The sequence below is a fragment of the Tribolium madens genome, unplaced genomic scaffold (genome assembly GCF_015345945.1).
Source record: "Tribolium madens isolate multiple individuals breed KSU strain unplaced genomic scaffold, Tmad_KSU_1.1 Scaffold_71;HRSCAF=194;Tcas5.2_LG6, whole genome shotgun sequence".
Lineage (NCBI taxonomy): Eukaryota > Metazoa > Arthropoda > Insecta > Coleoptera > Tenebrionidae > Tribolium > Tribolium madens.
The window spans coordinates 2,326,447-2,348,566 of NW_025401041.1; the positions used below are offsets into that span (position 1 = coordinate 2,326,447).

The 22,120-nt window shown below is 31.9% G+C and overlaps 1 protein-coding gene across 1 annotated transcript; it reads right to left on the reverse strand.

The window, feature by feature from the left end:
* Positions 1-4,499: 4,499 nt before the first annotated feature.
* LOC123008560 (polycomb group protein Psc-like) lies at positions 4,500-18,358 on the reverse strand. Its single transcript, XM_044404418.1, has 6 exons — positions 18,050-18,358; positions 10,091-10,209; positions 9,760-10,034; positions 9,393-9,710; positions 9,244-9,324; positions 4,500-6,439 (listed from the first exon to the last, which is right to left on the reverse strand). The coding sequence occupies exons 2-6, from the start codon at positions 10,200-10,202 to the stop codon at positions 4,766-4,768; spliced, it is 2,460 nt and encodes an 819-aa protein (XP_044260353.1). The 5' UTR covers positions 10,203-10,209; positions 18,050-18,358; the 3' UTR covers positions 4,500-4,765.
* Between the last annotated feature and the right edge of the window lie 3,762 nt (positions 18,359-22,120).

A 22,120-nucleotide genomic window follows, 5' to 3' on the forward strand; every position in this document is an offset into this window, starting at 1 on the left:
AAACGCTTCCTTACAAAATAAATAAATATTTCTTCCTTAATATCTCATAAACAAAAAGAGCTACAAGCTCCAAATTTTACGGACAAGAGATATGAGACTTGATGTCTTCTGTTTCTATTTTTTTTTTCAGTAAATTAAACAAATTTCAATTACTAGAATATTTCTCTGATATTTACATATTGCAAACGCTATGCTGTGATAAAAACTTAGATAAGATAAGATTGCACTTTTAAATAAAATTAAAAATTATTATGTATTCGATTTGCAAACTTGGAAAAAAATACTATTTTTTTGTTAAAAGGTGAAAAAAAAACGTTAAAAAATTCAGTTCGAACTGACATGTCATTACCAAAATTTGGAAATTAATTCACAAGATTTTTTCATGTTTGCCACCGATAATTCGAAATTGGCAAGTTTATTCCAATGGCATTGTCACCAACATAAAAAGAAATACACTAGGCTGTTAACGCACCCAATGAGTGTTAATTGTTCGGTGATGCAAAATAGAAAAAAATATGGAATACAGACTGTTCCGTTTTTATTGTTACAAATTTAAACAGATGATAGAATATTCAATTTTGAGATAAACATGTATTGAAAAATTTTAAATAAGAGAACTACATCCCCTGGAAGGGATGCATCTTTTGATGGATTTTTTCCAATATTTCAGAAACCATAGTATAGACAAAATTATAAAATTTAGTACAACTGATAACCTTTATACACTCAAACGAATTCAAAAAAACTGGGGAAGGGTAAAAAGTACTCTAACTATTTTGGCTGTTGGTTCTTGCCACTTTCAGCCACGAAATTCTAAATTTCATAGATTTTCACAGAAAAGAGGTCTCTTGCGTTTTTTCGATAAAACTTACCGTCTTTGATTAAAATCAGTTTACAATTTGACTTACAGACCATAAAGAGGATAAAAATTTAAAATTAAATTCGTTTTACCGTTTAAGATGCTCGTGATTAAAAATTTCGACAACTGATCTTTGAATTCGTTCAGGTGTTTAAAGGTTCTCAGCTGTATCAAGTTTTGTAATTTTATCTAATCTGCAATAGTGACAAAACCCCATTAAAAACGCATCTCTAGCTCACTTACATAACATTTTCAGATACATGTTCATAGGAAACTTTTGTCTTAAAATTGAATATTCTATCACCTGTTGAATTTGTAACAATAAAAACGAAACACCCAGTAAAAAAAAATTCGGAATAACTTTAAAAATAACTTTTTTAATGCAATTTGTTTGAAAACCATATCTTAAAAAATGAAATAATAAATAGCAAAGGTTCCAAGTTTGCAACACTGTATAAATTAATAAAATACTTGGCATTTTCAAATTTTCTTCTTAATTTTTTTGCTAATTGAATTAACTGAAAAAAAAACGATAAACATTAACATTTGCAACGATTTGCTCCTAATGTGAGCCTCATGAGGATTAAGAAACCGTTTTTTATCGCATTTTTATTACAAATTCATTGTTATTCACCCAACATATCAATAAAATATCGATTTTACGCATGTATTACCTCCCAGACCGGTCTCAGACCAGTTCCTTCACTCATTCCCTATATTTTTTCTTATTCTTCTATACCTAATACTCGACTGGGAAAGAATCCAAGCGGAGCTGTTCCATAAATAATCCATTTTGTCATTATTTTTTTCCATGCATTAATCTCAAAGTTTTTTGCGAAAAAATATCAATTAAATTGTTTATTTTATAGTATGCCCCCCTTTTGCCCCCTTTACAAAATCACAAAACACCCCTCTTCCCCCCTAATCAGTCCTAATTAAGTCCAATTAATTCCCATCGGGCGGTTCTAATTAATTTAATTGAATTGGCCCCCCTGTTGCCATTGATCGCATTAATATCCGGCTTGTGTGTACGGCACCGACTCGAACTTATGGATTTTCCTATCCATTACGATTCGGAGGAACGCGACTGCGTCCCTCACTCCACCGAAAACGTCGCACAAAGAGAACAGAAAACCTGTTTCGAGCAATAAACGAGTCTCGTGCAAAGGCTAGGAGCCGCTTCTGAACGGATGTGCAAAGAGGGCCAAGAGAGGAGCACTGAGAGAAACAAAAAAAATAACTCAGTTTATGCAACAATCACAAATAGCCTTATTTAAATTAAAATAGTAATAATAAACCAATTTTTTTAACTACAAGTTTCAATAATTTTTAGTTTCAAATTTTCTACAAACACCCGGTTTAAGGCTCGATAACGCGAGTTATATACACGACTCGCGCCCCGGAGAAAAATGTCCAGGAAGCTAAGATACCAAAAAACATGGAAAAAACTCTGTAAAAAAATTTAACATTTATTTTTTGACATTTAATGTTACCGATGATCTTGTATATATTTTTCCCTAACTTACTTGTCATTTTTCTCTGAGACGCGAGTTCTGAAACATCCTGTATAGTCCGATCACGTGCTCATTGTATCTCTGATCAAGGTAAAGTGTGGTCTAGAGATCACTGAGATTATTTTTTATTTTTTTAATTTAATAGTTTAATTTTAATTTACTTTTATTTTATTTCTATCAAAATATGCTTACTATGCAAATACAAGATGTCCGTTTTTCGAGCTCCACCATCATGGGAATCTCAGTTATTATAAGAGATACGAGGTCGGTTAAATTAGGGCAAAGTTGTGCATTTTTATGCTGAACAATTATCTGAAAGAAAATTTAATGTCATTTTTAGTTTTTGAATTATTGGAAAAAAAACGGAAATTTGTAATTTTCGTTTTTATTTTTTCAAGCGAAAACTAAAAGACGTACACGTCTAAGATGTTCTTAAGGCACTTTTTTACAAGAAATCTAAATCTGTCATCGTAGGACGCCATATTTAGTTTCTATGTTTTTGGAAAGTTTTTTTGTTCGTGATTACAACGATGTATCACACGATATGATCAAATTTTACATGCTGATCAAAATTAAGAAAAAGCGTTTTTGCGAAGGGTGCTTTGAAAAAATAAAGCACTTTTCGCAAAAACCGCCAACAATTTTATTAACTATACATACTTTGAAATTTCAATTTCAGATTTATTTTTTAGATATATACAAATAATATATTATTTATTTTATTTATTTATTATATTAATATTGCAAAAAAATTGCCACTACATAAAACAACACTAATAAAAATAATTAAAATAAAAAAAACAGTGACCTGCCCGCACGCACACCACTGGTAAAAGTAAAAATAAAGTAAGCACCTTCAGTGGCTTAGAAAGTCTGTGAAATTTTATGAAAATTACTCAAGTGGTTTCGGAGAAACTAACGGATTTTAATTTTTATAATAATAAATTTTATCACCCTGTATATCCGTAACGAACTATCGTTTATTTGACAGATTAGTGTTATTTTTCGTCGTAGAATGTGGTTGCAATTTTTTGCAATATTAAAAAAAAACTAAATATACAGGGTGTTAAAAAAAGATTGTAAAATATTTCAGGAGGTAATAGTATGGACCAAAACAAACAAATAAGTCTTAATAAACATAGGCCCACAAAGTAACAGTTGCGGATATCGAATGTAAATTTTTTTGAATTTTTATTAAAAGCTTGTCTTTTTTTTGAACATACTACAAATAATTGTTTCAAAAACGAATAATTTTAGATTTGTTTGTTTTGGTCCATACTATTACCTTCTGAAATGTTTTACAATATTTTTTAACACCCTGTATTTTTACAAATGCCTTTTTCATTTTAATCTGCATATTTTTTTGTCTGTTTAATTTTTTATAATTGGTTATTTATTTACATTTTCTAAATAAATAAAATAATATTCAACATTCAATAGATTTGCACAATTCAGTAACACAGATGTCAAAGAAAAATAAGTCGTAAACTCCGCATATTTGTTGTTTCTTCACTGACTTGTTTTTCTTTACTTACTGCTTATTTAATTTGCATACTTTTTAAATTTTTTTTACAATCAACTGAGTACATTTTTAAAACGTATATTCATTTTCTGTTCCAACTGCGTAAATAAATCTATGTAGTGTAAGAAGACAAGAAATTTCAAAGCTACCGTTAGTTAGTTAGGATTCGTAAAACAAAAATTCGGTTACACATTTGGCCAAAATAATTTAAAAAAAAACTTATTTTTTTCATGTTTTTTAATTTTTTTTATGAAAACTGAAGCAAATAACAAAAAAGTAAAAATATTTCGTAGTGAAACTAAATTATTAAAGCAGGAAAAGTAAAAAATATTCACTTACCTTTTTAAGGCCATCCAGATTTTCCAGATTTTATGTTATGTAAGTACAATCAGCTTTTATTTTGTTTTTTTAGTTTTTTTAAGTTTTTACGTAAAATTTAACTTTGAAACACCTTAATTTTTTTTATTTAAAATCAAAACATCAAGTTGCAATTGTTTTTTTTTCCAAATTTTCTCCAAATTTAATAAGAAATTTTAAAAATATACTAAGTAACATTTCTTTCTATCCACAATTTTTAGGTAAAAAAAATCAAACTTCTCATACATTCATTTAATCAAATATTTCAGTATATATACAGCGTGTTCTATACATTACACATATCCTAAAACCTACTTAAACATATCTACCATGATATACATATTTATATAATAATGAATAAGTACAGTCTGAGCGACCTCATACATCGATAACATCGAAACAAAGTGACGAATTTAAAAAAGTGCAACATGAAACAATCACAACACAACAAAACCATAACAAAAGTCTTAAATTAGGAACATAACTCACTGGGACCATCAGTACGTCCGGTCCTTAAACCGGAACTTCCGGTTTCGTTTCCGGCTCCACTTTCTTTTCCTTCTCCCCGTTGTTATTCTCCCGGATCGGCGAAGGATTCATCGAATTGAGTCGATTTTGCTGCTGACGTACCAAAAGACTCGGATTCGGAATATTCCGGATCGACTGATTCTGATTCGGCCTCAAATTCCGGATTTGAGGATTCATCATCCGGAACTGGCCCTTATTTATCAATTTGAGGTTTGGAGGAATCCTCTGGTTCGGTGATGGGATTTTGAGGGTTTGGAGGTTGGGAAGTTGAGGCCTAGGTTTAGGTTTGTTGAGACTGGGGTGTTCAGTCGCCACTTTTGATAACATTTGGAGGTTAGACATGACGTTTTTGTTGTCTTTGGGAGGTGTAAATCCATTAGGGGGGTCCCCCTCCTTACTTGGAGGTTTCGACGAAAGGTCCAAAGCCCCGATGTTGTCCTTCGGAATTATGCTAATCCCAGATTTAAAAATAAGGGATTTTTTAATCCTATCGAGAGGGATGGTGGCTGGAGGTGGTCGTTTGGGGGTTGGAGGTTTGACTTCGGGAGGATTAATTAGAGTGATTTCGAGACTTGGGCGTTTCTCCTCCCGTTTTTCCTCCTTTACTCCACTCTCGATTTTGCTCACGGTGAAACCTGGAGGGTATTGAGGGGTTTTTTCAGAGGGTTTGGCCTCAATGGTACATCTTTGTTGTAAATTGGCGATTTTTCGTTCCAAAGTTGAGGGTCGATTGGCACTTTGTGTTTTTTCGATCGTTTTTTGGTACTTTTCGGCGTAGGCTTGGTACGATTTGAGGAAAGTCTTTTTGGCTTGCTGTTCGGTTTGTTCGTTTCTTTCGATTTGTACAGTTGGTACTCTGTGTCCCCACTCTTTATTTAGTGTGGTTTTAACGGGAAAATCACTACGGAGGGTCTTAGGGGCTAGATCTGGTATTGGTTTCTTCGTTTCTTCTTTTTTCTCTCCGTTGATTTCTTCCGGTTTTGGGCCTTTTTCAGTTTCTTGCTTCTTCTCAACAGCAGCTTCAGTGCTTGTTTCCTTGGAAACGGTACCACTTGACACAGTCTGGATGTTCTTATCTTCACTCGAGACATGTTTATGCCTGACTTGCCTCATCTGAAGCAATTTCTCTTTACTACTCATCTCACTTTTGTGGTGTTTGTGCTTGTGACCGTTGTGTGGAGTCAACTTAACCTTCAACTTCAACTCTTCTTCATTTGTAATCTCAGCATGTAGCTTCCTCTTCTTGTAAACACAGTCATTCTTCGAATGTTTGCTCTTCTTCCGTTTCTTACTGAAATGGTGGTAATCTTCATCCCTTTCTTTCTCCCGACTTTCATCAAGTTTCTTCTGGAGCGCCCACTCCCGGTCCCTAATCTCAGCAAACCTCTTAATTTCTTCCTTGTCTTGTTCTTCATAATCAAAAACGCAGTCTTGTGCCACTTTTTCAGGTACGTTATTCTCGTTTTGTACTTTGGTCTTGCTCTGCAATTGAAGATTGGCCAAAAGTCGTTCCTTTTCTTCACTTTCTTCCGGTTCGGGTTTGGGGATCACCGGTTCGCCATTTTTGACAATTTGGAGTTGTTTGCCCGAATTGACGATTTTAATTGGTTGAATTTTCAACGGAGTGAAGATACGATAGAAGAAACGCAACGGTTTTAACTGAAACAAATGAATTTTTTCTGTGTTGTTGTTGTTTTCACGCGAAATTACGGAACGGTGACATTGCGGTTCAACAACCTGGCGGTAATAATGACAGACTTGTGGATCGTAGTAGGCCGCGATGGGACATGAATCGGAGAGACGTGGCGGCGCCGACTTGATTAATATTCAACAAGTTGGGTCTAAAGAGGATAATTAAGTGGCGATTTGTGACGTAATGGATTTTTTTTTCAGTGGTTGGTATTGATTATATAGCGAATTGGTGTTTTAAGTAGAAAAAAGCTTGGGCGAGTTGTTTACTGTTCCACTTATACGGTCTTGAGTTCAGCTATTCTTTGCATGTCATTGCCTAACAATGCTTTTTCGTGTTATCGTTGTTTGGCATCTTTGTTTCCACACAAGACGGTTTTGTTGGAACTAATAATTATTTCAGCTCCTTTAAAGCTAAAAAATATTTCTTTTTTTTCTATATAACAATATGGTGAAAATAGGATGTGATATAAATTTCATAATCTGCGAAAAAGTGATGTTTATTAAGTCAAAATGGTGCGCCAACTTATAAAATTGTAATTCGACTGATTCAAAAATAAACGGCGAATACTCGACATGTGAATCACCCTGTATAATACAAATAAATTACTAAATTAGCATTTTTTACTAATTTTTGTCACGAATAATTAGAAATAAAACCAAAAATAACATAAACAATGCTCTTGCAACGTTTCGTTATTTTACTTATCCTCTTTAGAGTAAAAAATAATTTTTGTCTCATTTAATAGATGTCAACTTGATAGCTAAAGCTTCTATAATTCAAATATTAAAAAAAAAGTAGAAACATTTTGTCTAACCAGCACCCTACAAAAAATTGCAAAGTAAGATAAGATAACAGAAACATGAAAAAAATATTTAAAAATTCTATCTATAATAAAAATTTCAAAATTATGAGAATTCAAATTTTGCACTTTGACCATTTGAAAACATTGAAACATTTTTGTCTACTATGAGACAAATATACAGGGTGCTTTAGAACCAACACCCTACAAAAAATTGCAAAGTAAGATAAGATATTGGAAACATGAAAAACACATTTAAAAAATTCTATCAATAATAAAAATTTCAAAATTATGGGAATTGAAAATGTTGAAACAATTTTGTCTATTATGAGACAAGTATACAGGGTGTTTTAGAAGCAACACCCTACAAAAAATTGTAAAGTAAGATAAGATATCAGAAACATGAAAAAAATATTTAAAAAATTCTATAATAAAAATTTCAAAATTATGGGAATTTAAATTTTGCACTCTGAAATGTTTGAATGTTTGAAAACATTGAAACATTTTCGTCTATTATGAAACAAGTATACAGGGTGCTTTACAACCAACACCCTACAAAAAATTGCAAAGTAGGATAAGATTTCAGAAACATAAAAATTTTTTTAGAAAATTCTATCTATAATAAAAATTTCAAAATTATGAGAATTCAAATTTTGCACTTTGACCATTTGAAAACAGTGAAACATTTTTGTCTACTATGAGACAAGTATACAGGGTGTTTATGACGAACACCCTACAAAAAATTGTAAAGTAAGATAAGATAGCTATTAGAAAAATAAAAAAACATACCTATTTAAAAAATTCTTTGTATAATAAAAATTTCAAAATTATGGGAATTCAAATTTTACACTTTGAGCTTTTGAGAACATTGAAACATTTTTGTCTATTATGAGACAAGTATACAGGATGTTTCAGAACCAACACCCTACAAAAAATTGCAAAGTATAAGATAAGATATCAGAAACATCAAAAAAATTTATCTATAACAAGAATTTCAAAATTATAGAAATTAAAATTTTGCACTTTGACCCTATTTATTTCTGTTAATAATTTTGCTGCAGACTAATAAAGCAGGAAACAAAAATGTATCCTGATGAATAGTAACTATTTGTAACTTTATTTATGGCTTTAATTGGCAAAATTTTTATACTCGTACTTTTACTGCATAGTTATGAAAAAAAAAACATAAAACATGTCAAATGTAAAAAAAAATGACAAATAGAATTTTTTAAATAATTTTTTACGTGTTCCTGACATCTTACTTATTGGCATTTTTCTCTGAGACGCAAGTTTTAAAACACCCTATATAACAAATTATGTTATGCAAATTTATAAAATATAATTGATTTGTAAAAAACTGAAGATAAAAAAACAATAAAAAACAAGGCTGTTTCGTACTTTTAATTAAACTTCTTCAGAGTAAAAATTTTATACTCATTGTAGCATAACTCGAAAATAATTTGATTTCTTTACTTACTTAAAATTTTTAATAAACCATAAAAGACGAAAAATAACTCGTTTTTATATTTATTACCCATCGAAAAAAATTACAAAATCAGGATTCCAATTCCAACTATTCCAATTTTCTTCTTATTTAGTAATCTTCTTGAAGGTGAAAAAACTATTTTTTTAGGTATTTGTGGTAAATAATTCTTTTTTAATGTTTTCATTTGCATACTAATTTTTCAGTTTAGGTTTATCTATTTATAATTTCTGAAAAAGTGTTCTGAATCTGAAACACCATGTACAATAGATAGATAACTTGAAAAACCCTCAATAATTTAATTTTTTTATTTTTCATAATAATTTAATAACTAAAAAATTGAAAAAAACACAAACAATGTTTTTGTGACGTTTAGCGCATTTATTTAAGCTTCTTCAGGGCATAAAAATTACTAATTTGCGAAAACATTGAATTTTCGCGCCTACTACGACCACTTTGACTGAGGAGAACACTAAAACAGAACTTACCCGTTTCCACTTAAAGGTGTAAGCGACATCCATGAGGGTGAAATTCGAGTGTAAAACCTCCCCCTCGTAGATAATATCAACCTGTAAAAACAATTTTCCATTGTAAACAATCGAGTGTTTCTACAGGGGGTGTAATAAAATTTCCATACCTTATGATTCTGACTCAGGGCAAACTTCATCCGAATAAACTTTTGCAAGTGTTTCATCGAAACAGCCGCCGGACATTGCAGATATCTCTTATCACCGTTTTTGCACTCTTTTTCACCATTTTTAGTACCGTTCAATTTGTGTTTATCACTGACAGTATCACTATTATTATTATTTAAAACACTGACACTTTTGTCCGACTTGGGTTTGGTCCCATCAACAGGAGTCTTGTCCAAATGGATCTGGTAGTACTCTAACGACAAAGAAATGGAGTCTTCGGGGCCGAAAAATTGAGTTTTACTGCCGGTATAGCTCGACACCTGAAACTCAAGTTATAGAAAAAAATTAAAAAATTGTCGGGAAAACTACCATTGAATCCTCATCATTTATTATCAGGTCGCGTTCACGTTCAAGGACACTGTCATCGCTGCAGGAACTACTCGCCCTGACTCCAGTACTCCTATAAAAATCCTCCCTTCGTTGCATTTCCTTCGAGTACAACCCTGGTACCACTTTATACACAATGGATTGAATTTGGGGATCGGCCTTGAAAAAAACTTGGTTTTTCTTCTTGTAGACGAGATTACACGACGGACAGGCCGTTTTGCAGTTCTCAAAATGGCGTAAAATGCACCCGCGACAGACTAAAAAACAACATTTACAACTCTCGAGTTCGGTAAGTGGCCACTTTCCGACTTACAAACATGGTGACATTCGGTAAGCGTCGTCGCGTCGATCAAATACCCGTTACATAGAGTACAGACGAGCACATCGTTCATATCCTTGACCAGTATTTTCCTCATTTTGTTCATTTCGTCTCTGGAAGAAGAAGAAGAAAAAAACTAGAGTCCGCGTGTGGTCATATGAAGAGTGACGCTGTCATGCCTCGCCTGGGCTCGAACAGGGCCCCTCCCCAGCTCTACGCCCACTTCTGACTGACCCCAACGTAATTACACACCTGGCGGTCAACGGCGAGATGTTTGTTTAATTTTTCGCGCCATTTTTGCGCCCCAAACACTAAATTTACAAGGCCATGGTCAACGGAGATACCGTTCAACTGTGATTTATGACAAGGTAAAGTAGGCACAGTTTTATTTCTGTTCAGTTGGTATTGCAAAAGCATTTAGTTATACATATAACATAACCTCAATATAGTGTATTCCAACATTTGATAATTTGCTGGAGTTTTTAAATAATAATAAAATTAATGACTTAATAAAATTACATGATAAATTTTAATAAAGTCGTGGTGTTTGTTTGTAGTAATACGATTATAAAATTGGTTTTTTGTTTCTTGTCGACATGGAATGACTAGAATTAATAATTAGAAAACAACAATTTTGATAAAGTTGTAGCGTTTGCAAAAACATACAAATACATATTTTGTCTAGTACCTATCTAATATAAGTAGGTACACCAAGAATTATGTATTCAATGTTAGTTTATCAAAATGGTAGAACGTCCATAAATAGTATAAACGTGGTAAAAAATATAGGTTTGAAAAAAATAAGTTACCTACCTCTCTGATAAAATATTTGTTAAGAGTGAAAAGGAAAAGTATAGTGAGAAGACTACAAAAATTTAATCAAATGAAATTATTATAATAATAAAACTGTTATTTTTCAAAATCATAATTAAGTACATCTTACAATCAGTGAACTACCGTGCGATCAAAAAAAATAAATAAATCAAAGTAGGCGACGATTAATATTCTACAGTTGGCAACACGTTGGCTGGGAATCTGGGCTGAAAATTTTCCACACATTATTTCATTATTTCACTCAAAATGAAACACACACTTGTCAAAGTTTCCGCTGACATTTGACGTCAAAAATCAGAATTGCCATCTGAAGGACTTTAATCACCACCTACTCTAATTTTTTTTTGATTGCACGGTACCATTTGTTGAATTAAATGTCAGATCAAAGTAGCCGGTGACTTTGAAATTACGTTAGTGACATTGAAAAACATAAAAATCTTCAATGTTGCCAACTTAATTTTAAAATCATAAATCTTAACTTCTCGTTAGGTACTATGTAATTTATTACTGTGGTAAATTAGATATTCTTTTGATTTTTTAAACTTTTTCAAGAAGTAAAAAAAAGAGTAAAAAACAAAATGGGAAATCATCAAACCAAAGATTAAATCATGTCGGTAAAGCAAATAAAAGAAAATCACCGTACAAATGAAGCAATAGTTACTTTGTCAATGTTTGTTTATTGAAATAGTAGTACTATATAATTTTTATGTTTTTGTAAATAGCGTAAATATCGTAAGAAATAGAGTTTTCAAAAAAAATAATGATAAAGCACAGTTAAGGACACGGAATTTTGGACAATTTGTCATTCGAGTGACATGAAAATGTAAAACAGGCTTTATGTGCAACTAATCTCACTTTCGTTTTTTGTAATATTTATCCTGACAACTAGAGAAAAAAAATGATAATAAATTAAAATAATTTTTGAACTTTACAGGATGCGCCAGAACTAGCGCCCCAGAGAAAAATGCCATGTAAGATGAGATACCAGGAACATGGAAAAAACATTAAAAAAATTATATCTATAAACATTTCGAAGTTATGAAAGTTTCAATTTTGCACTTTGACTATTTAGGTATTTTTGTTGGAAAAATAATTTTTCAAGTTTTTTTAAAACATTTACAAGACCATCTGTAACATTAAATAAACATAAAAAAAATGTCAAATGTCAAAAAATGTCAATTTTTTTCTATGTTCCTGATATTTTATCTTACTTGAAATTTTTCTCAAAGACGCATGTTCTGACACGCCCTGTATAAAAAACGTGGAGTATAAAAAACAAAACTAAAAAAAAACAATATTTAGTCATTATTATTGTATCGGAAAATTGTTGCCAAAAATAAATTTCAATTAAAACTCTCAAATTTTACTTTCAAACGTCAATTATAATGACATTTGACATTTTTTGAATTGACAAAAATTTGATGTCAAAAGTTCCGTGTCCGCAATAAACTGTACCTACTTGTCAAAAGTCAAGAGAAAAAATAATGAATAATGAAAAAACTTAATCAAATGAAAAAACTCTAGGTAATCAATAAAACTGTTATTTTACAAAATCAAAATTGATTATGGGTACATCAGTGAAATAAACTAGGACCATTTGTTTAATGACCTATTTAATTAAAAAATGCCAGGTCAAAGTAGCCTGTGATTTTGAAATTACGTTTGCGACATTGAAAAACATAATATAGTCAACATTCGTCAATGTTAAGAGTAAATAACCAAAATAGAAAATCATCAAAAACAAGAATAAATCATGTCGATTAAGCGGTCATTTCCACATTTCCAATAAAACTAACCTAATTTACTAATAAAGCAATATTTGAAAATTGAATAAAATGTTCATCGATGTGGTAGAGCTGTATAACAACAAAAATTAATTTAACACATTTGTTGCCGATAAAACTGAAACATTCATAGAAAACAATCACATCGACATAATGCGGTCATGTTTGCCAACCTATAAAAACAAAATTCGAAAATTCGACTACACCCATAATTTTATTAAATTCGACGACTCCCTTGATTTTATTATAAGTACAGAGTGTTTTCTTAATATTGCGACAAATTGTAACCACATAACACTACTTTATCAATCAAATAAACTTCCTTATGGATATACAGGGTGATAAAGTTTCCTGATGAAAATTAGAAACCTATAACACTACTTGAGTTATTTTTATAAAAATTTTCAGGTTTTGTGAGCCACTGAAAGGGCTTATTTTCCGCCAATTACTTTATTTTTTCTCTTACCAGTATGAGCACTTCATTAAAGATTTTTGTTTTTTTATTAGTTTTTTGGAAAACACCCTGTATTATCAGACAAGCATTACAATAACGAAATTTCCTTGTCTAATGTCACTTGATAAGGAAAATTTAAAAGCATAGTTAAAAAACAAAATTCAATAGTTTTATTGATAAGTGCATGACGTAGCTCAATACAAACTGCAACAAAGTTGGAAACGTTGTAGTACAAAACCCGCACGTAATAAATTCTCTAAAACTATCACCAGATAAAACAACATTTTCACTAAAACACGGTAATACGGAAAATCAATAATTTAACATGTAGGCTATGAGTGAAGCTAATAATTAACACAAATACTTTGCTTTTAAAGTGATAATTTGTCTATTTAAATATGGAAATAGCGCGCTGGTTGAAAACCAAAAAAAAATCTTGTTTATTGTTAAATAATAATAAATTAACCCTTTCCACCCTTTCGTTGTATTCCACCCGCTATAGCTCATCAATAATCCCCGCCACCCCACCCGCTCGTCCCTATTGGTGGATAGTCACCCCTTGTTAATTGCACCGGAGATCCCTCACACTCGATGCCACGAATGCCGATTAGGGAGAGATTTTAGGGTAGACGAAGGGCCACACCCACCTCTTCGCAACTTCTGCGAACCTGGTACGCATCCCTTCGAAACCACGTGTCGTGTAGGCGAAACAAGGTCGCCTCAAGGGCGCATTTTTATTGTTAGAAGGGACGAAGATTGCGTTGAGTTATTTGGTGGCGCGGACGCGCGCTTTTGCGAAATTATTACAAGGGTGAGAGAGATTATTTCATCGATCGGCGGTGAGGGTGCGTGGGGAGAGGAAATTTCACCCCTCCCTTCAAAATAATCACAATTTTATTATAATAATGTTAAAAAAACAATAAAAATAAATAAAATTGATGATTACAAAACGATACGATATTTTGTACATCTTGTATAAATACTGCAACTTTTGGGCTAATTTTTTCTTAATTTTAAATGTTTTTTTTTGTTTATTATTTAATACACAAGGCGCTCAAAGAGTGGCGCAATAACACAGTGAGGTCAGCACTTAAATTTTTCTTTAACTATTTATTCAACAAAAAATTACCGTTTGCAGATATGACAACACTGTTATTTTCTTTTAATAAAATTAGCTGATAACAATGTTTTTTTTAGCTGTAAAATTTAGTTTGTCGAGAGGTTGTGAAGTTGTTTTTCTCTCCTAGTAGTCAATAATCATTTTCATTATGGACCAAGGGCTATAATGCATTAGAGGTGGGTGGCCGATGTTGGAGGGTATTACATTAATACAAATATTTCTAGAATATTATTATTAAAAACTAGATTACCATCACTAATACTAACAGAAGTATTTCGAGATGAAATTAATACCAAATCAAATAAAAAAGACTTAAATTGCTTCATTAAAAAACATCAGAATAACCCAACCTTTAATTCTTCTGTCTATATCGAAACTGTCAAAACAACAAATGGGCTTATTTCTTGTTAAAATACTATCGATAGTGAGGCCACTTTTAACACTTTTGCCCTTTTCTTTGCAGTTTCTTTGTTATTTTAACAAATACCGTGCGATCAAAAAAAAATAGTAGTAGTAGGCGACGATTCTACAGTTGGCAACAATTTTTGTTGGAAATTTTCCACACAAAACTGGAAGTGAAAATGACCATTTACCATTTTCATCTTGTACAGCATTTTTGTAATAACTTGCAACAATAAAAATTTTCTGCTCTAAAGCGAACATTTTTTCACTCAAAATAAATAAAACCCAAACTTGTCCGCTGACATTTGAAGTCAAAAATCAGAGTTGCCATCTGAAGGAGTTTAATCACCGCCTTCTCTAATTTATTATTTTTTTTTTTGATCGTACGGTATTTTATATTATAAAGTTAAAAAATCCCTTTAAAATAGTCGCAGAAGTACAAAAGTGACATAACCTCATTAATGATAAAAAAATACTTTCAACTAAAGCTAATAACTCAGATAAGTAGTTAATTACTGTAGGTAATAGTGAATTACTAAAAATAGTGGTTGTAAATTACATGTTACGTCTGAAGCAACATGTCCATTAAGTAGGGTTATATTTTTTCACCGTTGTTTTTCTGGGTAATAAATGTGTTAGTAGTGAAAAAAATGTTATATAAAACACGGTAGAAAAAAAATTTATAGCCTCGCATTTATTATTTCCCTCGATGCTATGTATCTCGGGAAATAAACAGCTCGACTATATAAAAAAAACTCTCTTTTTTACCTGGTGATATTAATATACCTACTATTGCCCTGGAAAATTGTTCCCGAGGTTTCAAGAAATATTAATTTTTACTGATGATCATTTGTAATCCATTAGACAATGTTGACAAACAAAAATTGTTAAGATAAAACTTAGCTCTAAATTATAAGTTTAATGATTTTAAAGCCAGAAAAGATAAAATGTAAAGAGGTGACTTCTACTCTCAAGATACAAAAATAGACAAATAGGTAACTAGAAATCTCATTTTTTTTTGAAAGAGAGAAACATAATGCGTAGAGTAGGATTTTCATGAACTAAGAAAAAAAAAAAAGATGTACAGATCAAATGAAAAGCTTATGAGTTTTAAAGAAAATATTTAAAGACTAATAAATACAAAGAAAAAATGAATAGCTCCAAAGACTAAAAATTTACAAGTTTAAAGGTTTAAAACTGCAACAAATATGTCCAAAGTACCCATTAAATAACATGAGGGTATAAACATGAAGTAAAGATTAAAGAGTTTAGAGTAAAACATATGAATTAAAATAACAGACATCATAAAGTGGTTGAAAATGAAATGTTTTTAAAGACTGAGAAATAAAGAAGATGCAAAGATTAAACATAGATTGATTGAGATGTTTGAAAGATTGTGAGCTTTAAATATAGAATAAAAAGAATAATGGAAGGTTAAAGAATAGAAAAATATTAAAATTGAAAAACAACTAAATTTAAAAACATCTAAAACTGAAACGCAAGTATAAAGATTAAGTTAATAAGGTTTTAGCGAGCATCAAATTTTATAGAAAGATACCTACTGATCTGAAAATAAATAAACAATCCTTATTTTAATCTTTAAGAAAAGAAAGATGGAAATAAGAAAAAAGGGATACATATAGAATAAAAAGATTTACCCCAACTTGCATCTTGCATGTTTATATAAAGTTAAATAAGACTACATTAAGTATTCTAAAAATCTTCAAATAGTTTACATTTACTTAATTTTTTATTGTATTTTAAGCGTAAGTTGAAAAAACGAAAAGCGAAACTAACTAATAGGGCGGTTTCTACATTCAGGTAAAAATTCTCAAATTCAAAGATTGCTAAAATGGTTCAGATATCGTCTTTTTGGCTCTTGTTCCTTCCCAGTTTGAAGAAAATAAAAGAAAAAAATTAAAGATAAGGCTTGAAAGCTTATTCATCATAAGTAAGAAATAATACCTAATAATAATAAAAAAAATGATTCATTTTCAACTGTTGGAATAAATTTAAAAGTCACACGTTTTGGTGATAAACAAGATTAATTAAATCACTTTTTTGAGCTACTCTTAATCATAGTAAGCCATGATTTTATATTAAAAAACTTAAACCCTGTGAATTTATTAAAAAAAAAACAAACAAATTATCAATCATTTTATGGCCAACTAGGTCACACTAAAATTATAAAAGCGTGGCTATTAATATACTTACCTACTTAACAATTTTTTTTAATTAATACTCCAGTCCTGACCTGATAAGTAGTAATAAACCCACGACATATAAAAAATACAACAATGAAACCAATTTGTTAATTAATCAGCGCAATCAGAATCCTTAATTATAAGTTAATTAAGAGAATCCGTTAATTTTATTCGTAGTAATTAAAGAAAACGCTAATAAAATTAATTTAATCAATTGCAAATTGTGACGAGTTTTTTGTATATGATTGCAAGTAAATGACGCAATTAATATACAGGGTGTGTCAACAAAATCACATTTAATCGTCAACAATTCCAACAAACAAACTCATAAAACATTCAAGCGCTTGGACGCCAAAAATAACCCGAATTACACAATAGCAATAATCGTAAATAACGATGATAAACATTGACATTGGCGCCACCACGTGATCACATTACAAAATGGCGTCAGCACGTGTGACAAATTAAAAAAAACTGCGACGATCACATGACCTGTTATCGATCAATCGTCGACATATTAATTTTTCAATAGCCTACTGGGACGCCAACAGCTGAAAACAATTAGATAAACAACGCCGACTCGGATCTGAGTTTTTCAAAAACGCACCCCTCAAAAAAGGGATCGGACCCCGAAATAACTGCATCGTAGAGTGCCGCGACGAAGATGCAAAATACGAGTGCGAAAGAGATGGAGATAAAACAAACGCGCAGCAAAGGAGAAACGTATAATTTAAGAGGGACGCACTCTGCCATTACAAATGAGTTAAAAAAAGAAAACGGAGACGATATTACCGACAAAGGGAGACAGAAACAATGAGAGGGAGTGAGATGGAGAGAGTCGAAGCAGTTCGCGTGACATGATATATTGTAAATAAAGAATCTTCAGTTGTTTCCATGGCCTGCTATTGTTTATTCCGTATGTCAAATTTCAACCCCCCACCCTTCCACACAGACTGACAAACCCCAATTAATTAGGCAACCAATCAACTAACTATTATAATTCATTAACTAATTGATTCATAAATTAATGGTTATTATTGTTACTATTATTAATAATAAATGTAATATTGTTGGGGTCACATGATGTGTGGCTTCCTTGATTTTTTGTGTGCAAACAATTGTGTTATTGTAATTGGAATAAATCTATCAAGTTACCTCAGTCTTGCGCATTCAACTGTCACCAGCGGATCGCTCCGGAGCACTCAGCGTTAAAAATCTGTCCCGTACGTGGCAACGCCGCCCGAGCGTCGATCCGGCAACGCCGCATCGCCTACATACACAGATACTGTACTGCATGTTAAAATATTCCGGTGTTGAGCATCGTTTTTGGAGGTTTTCTCGCGCTCGAATTTCCACGAAATTTGCACAGATGAATCTCGTGACTTTTCCGAATCGAACACCGTTTTTCCCGTGCGAAAATTCGGTCGTTTTCAGGTGGAAAACACTAAAGAAACGTCAACATGTTCCCGCAACTAGAAATTACGGTGTACTAGTCGAGCTTCGGTTGTTTCCACAGCCGCTTCGACCCGCCTGACTTCGACTCCGCCCCTGGCCAATCAGAAGGGAGGATTCGTATCGACGTCACGCGGGGGTTAACGAACATCGACGGCTGATGACGAAGTTATAAACGTCCTTTCCGACGCATTCCATTTTGTTATATGCCACATGTGTGGGGTTGATTGTTGGAGGTTTTGGAGGTTTGGAGGATGAATGGGGGAGGAGGAGAAGGGTGCGCGAGGCGGCGGGGAGGTTTATGATGGTATTGAGGTTGTTAAGTCGTAAATGGAAACGAGATGGTGGAACGGTGACTGAAAGTTGAGGTGGCTTTGACGACTCACGTGGGGTACCAGAATGATGCGTTTTTGTTATATTTTGACAGGTGGATGCTGCATGACACAGTCATAGACCACTAGATCGGAAGTGTTTTGACTTACCACTCCTGAATTATTGCTTGATTTGACATATTTTTATCGAAATGTTCATAAATGACGTTTATTTGTAATCGATGTTATAGCTCAATCATAAAAATGTTATTGAACTATTTGAGGAAAATTATGACTCAACGGGGAATAGTTATATGTTTGTGATTCAAAACAAAAATAATCTATTCTGTTTTCTATAGTATCATTTACGCAAGACATGTAACACAATAGGTAAAATAATACCTAAAGATTATAGAAAATATTGTGTTTATTATTCTCTACATTCTAAATTGTGAGTTGGAGAGAAGTTCGTTCATTCCTTTTGTTGGCTATTCGTCAGCGAAGCGTGACTTATTGCATTGCGCTGAAATAATGGCTGTAATAAGCAAAATTTTAAGCAAATGACGCAAAATAAAAGTTCTAAATCTTTCTCAGTTGATAATTTGAGTTCATTAACAAAGAGTTTCATAAACACTAGCAAAAATAGTACCTAAAGTTAGTTAACATTTAAAAAATACTTTCAGTAGAAAAATGTACATATTGTAGATACTGTCTACTTATACGGAGTGTTCAGACTTGATTTGTGTATAGAACAACAGAAACAGAAACAAAAGAAACTAAAAAAATATATTTTTTTAATTAAACCTAAACTTGAGCTCTGCAATGATTATATCAAAAGCACTCGCAAAAATGTATCTTTGGTACCTGGTTTAACAGCCGCTGGCTTCTTTCTTCTCCATTGCCCTTGTTTCCCGGTGAAAAGAGATAATACGACCTTTCTGAAAACACACAAGAAGCAAGAAGCTCGACTTTGAACGGCAACTCAAAAATGGTAGAAAGACATCATTTAATAAAGTTAAGAAAAGCTTATCGAATAAAATAAATAATTTATACAATAATTATATAAATGACGTTATTTTATTTTATTCACAATCATAAAGCATAATAATAGTTATTTATTCGACGAGATTGAGTGTAAATAGAACGAGTAGATATTTAAACCACGAGTGTAACGAGTGATTTACCATCCACGAGGTGGAATAAAGCGTCCGATTTACATTCAAACGAGTTGAATACAACATTTTATTCTCCGAATTAAACACAACATCGTTTTTTTTTTTCAATTTTTTCAATTTCATCGTTCCTTACCAGTTGATATGTAATTTGATAATTTAGGTTGGGAAATGGCTACTTCCTAACCCCAAAACCGATAAAACAGTGACCACTTTCCAACCTGAAATGTCATAGATATACAGGCTGCGCCAGAACTCGCGCCACAGAGAAAAATTTCAAGTAAGATAAGATACCAGGAACATGAAAAAAATGTTTAAAAAATTCTATCTGTCAAAAAATTTTGACATTTATTTTTTGACATTTGACATTTTTTTATATCTATTTAATGATACTGATGATCTTGTATATGTTTTTTTTACAATTATTTAGTAAAAGTACAAAAATTTTGACAATAAAAGCCACAAATAACATTGAACAGAGTTACAATTTAGGATACAGCTTCCTTATTTCCTCTTTTAATAGCCTATAGCAAAAAAACTTGGAAAATTATTTTTCCAACAGAAATAAATAGAGTCAAAGTGTAAACTTTAAACCCTCATAACTTCGAAATTTTTATAGAGAAATTTTTTTTTTTCCATGTTCCTGGTATCTTACCTTATATGACATTTTTCTCTGGGGAGCGAGTTCTGGCGCCCCCTGTATGTCATGTTTTTCGAAACTTGATAAATTCTTTAAGGTACATACATGGTGCGCCAGAACTCGCGCCCCAGAGAAAAATTTAAGATAGCATACCAGGAACATGGAAAAAATTCTATCTGTCAAAAAATTTCGACATTTACTTTTTGACATTTGACATTTTTTTATGCTTATTTAATGATACTGATGATTTTGTATATGTTTTTTTACAATGATTTAGTAAACGGACAAAAATTTTGCCAATGAAAGCTACAAATAACTTTGAACAGAGTTAGGTACAATTTAGGATACAGCTTCCTTGTTTCTTCTTTTAATAGCCTATAGCAAAAAAACTTGGAAAATTATTTTTCCAACAGAAATAAATAGAGTGAAAGCGCTAACTTTATTTTAATTTCATAACTTCGAAATTTTTATAGATAACTTTTTTTAACATTTTTTCCATGTTCCTGGTATCGCACCTTACATGGCTTTTTCTCTGGGGCGCGAGTTCTGGCGCACCCTGAATACCTAAATAGCAAAATTTTGCCGTTTACATTTTAAGTTTATTTAACAATTGATTTTAAATATACAGTTGTTGATAAGTACGTAATATGACATTTCAGGTTGGGAAATGGTTACTTCCCAACCCGAAAATTGATAAGATAGTGACCACTTTCTAACCAGTATATCTACTGCCATCATATGTCATGTTTTGCAGAATTTAATAAATTCTTTATTGACTGGAGCATTATTGGAGGATGATTGTGAATAAAATAGTATACAAACCTTGGTGCTCGTTGTTTCATCATACCACAGCTTATTGCTAATTTTCGCCTCGGTAGGTAATGGAGCATTTCCGACCTCGGAATGTAGTGTAAGTCCGTAGTTGTAGAGTTAAAATAAAACTACAAGTACTTAAATTGTAACTGTCATTTTAAATTAATTTTACAATACCTACTTAATTTGACAGTTTCTCCTTTTTTACCTTATACCTACCTACATTTTTTAAGTTTCAGTTTCTTTTTTTTTTTCCTTTGTCCACAATTTGAACACATGTCATCACGTTCTGTGCAATTTTTATGCACCTAAAGTTGGCAAATGATACACTGAAACCAGTCTTCAATAAGATGTGTTTCGAAATGATTCTCTCCACAGCTTTCATTGTTATTTTCTCCTCTCCCTTCACCCTCTTCATCTGATAAATCGCCTAAAACTGACTGTTCGTCATCGTCGCTACGTCAGATATCATTAAGGATTTCCTCTTTTGTGAGACACTTTTGTCTTTCTCAGTCTTAATTTTTTTTCTTAGTTTTGTTGTCTTTTTTAACGCTATTCTTGGCAATTCTTTTTAACATTTTGGCATTTTTTACCTCTTCTTTACATTTCCTTACTCAGAACATTTTGACGAACTTACATGCGCTTTTTGTGTTGTTTACAGTGGCTTAAAAAATCATGTCGGCCAAAAAATTAAATTATGACGTGGTGAGCATTGTGCAATGTGAATTATTTTAACAACAGTGCAATACCTAAACTTAATTTGATTTTTCACGATGATGAACGATTAAAAACTATTGCATATTGGTGGTATATCAAATTCAGTTGTGGTCGTAGTTTG

Bases quoted from the DNA above. Each gene is read 5' to 3' on its own strand.
- LOC123008560 (XM_044404418.1), bottom strand. From the start codon at position 10,202: ATGAACAAAATGAGGAAAATACTGGTCAAGGATATGAACGATGTGCTC. The intron at 9,325-9,392 runs GTATGGAAATTT...TTGTTTTTACAG, and splicing joins CCCTGAGTCAGAATCATAAG to GTTGATATTATCTACGAGGG. The intron at 6,440-9,243 runs GTAAGTTCTGTT...CATTTGTTTCAG, and splicing joins ACACCTTTAAGTGGAAACGG to TTAAAACCGTTGCGTTTCTT.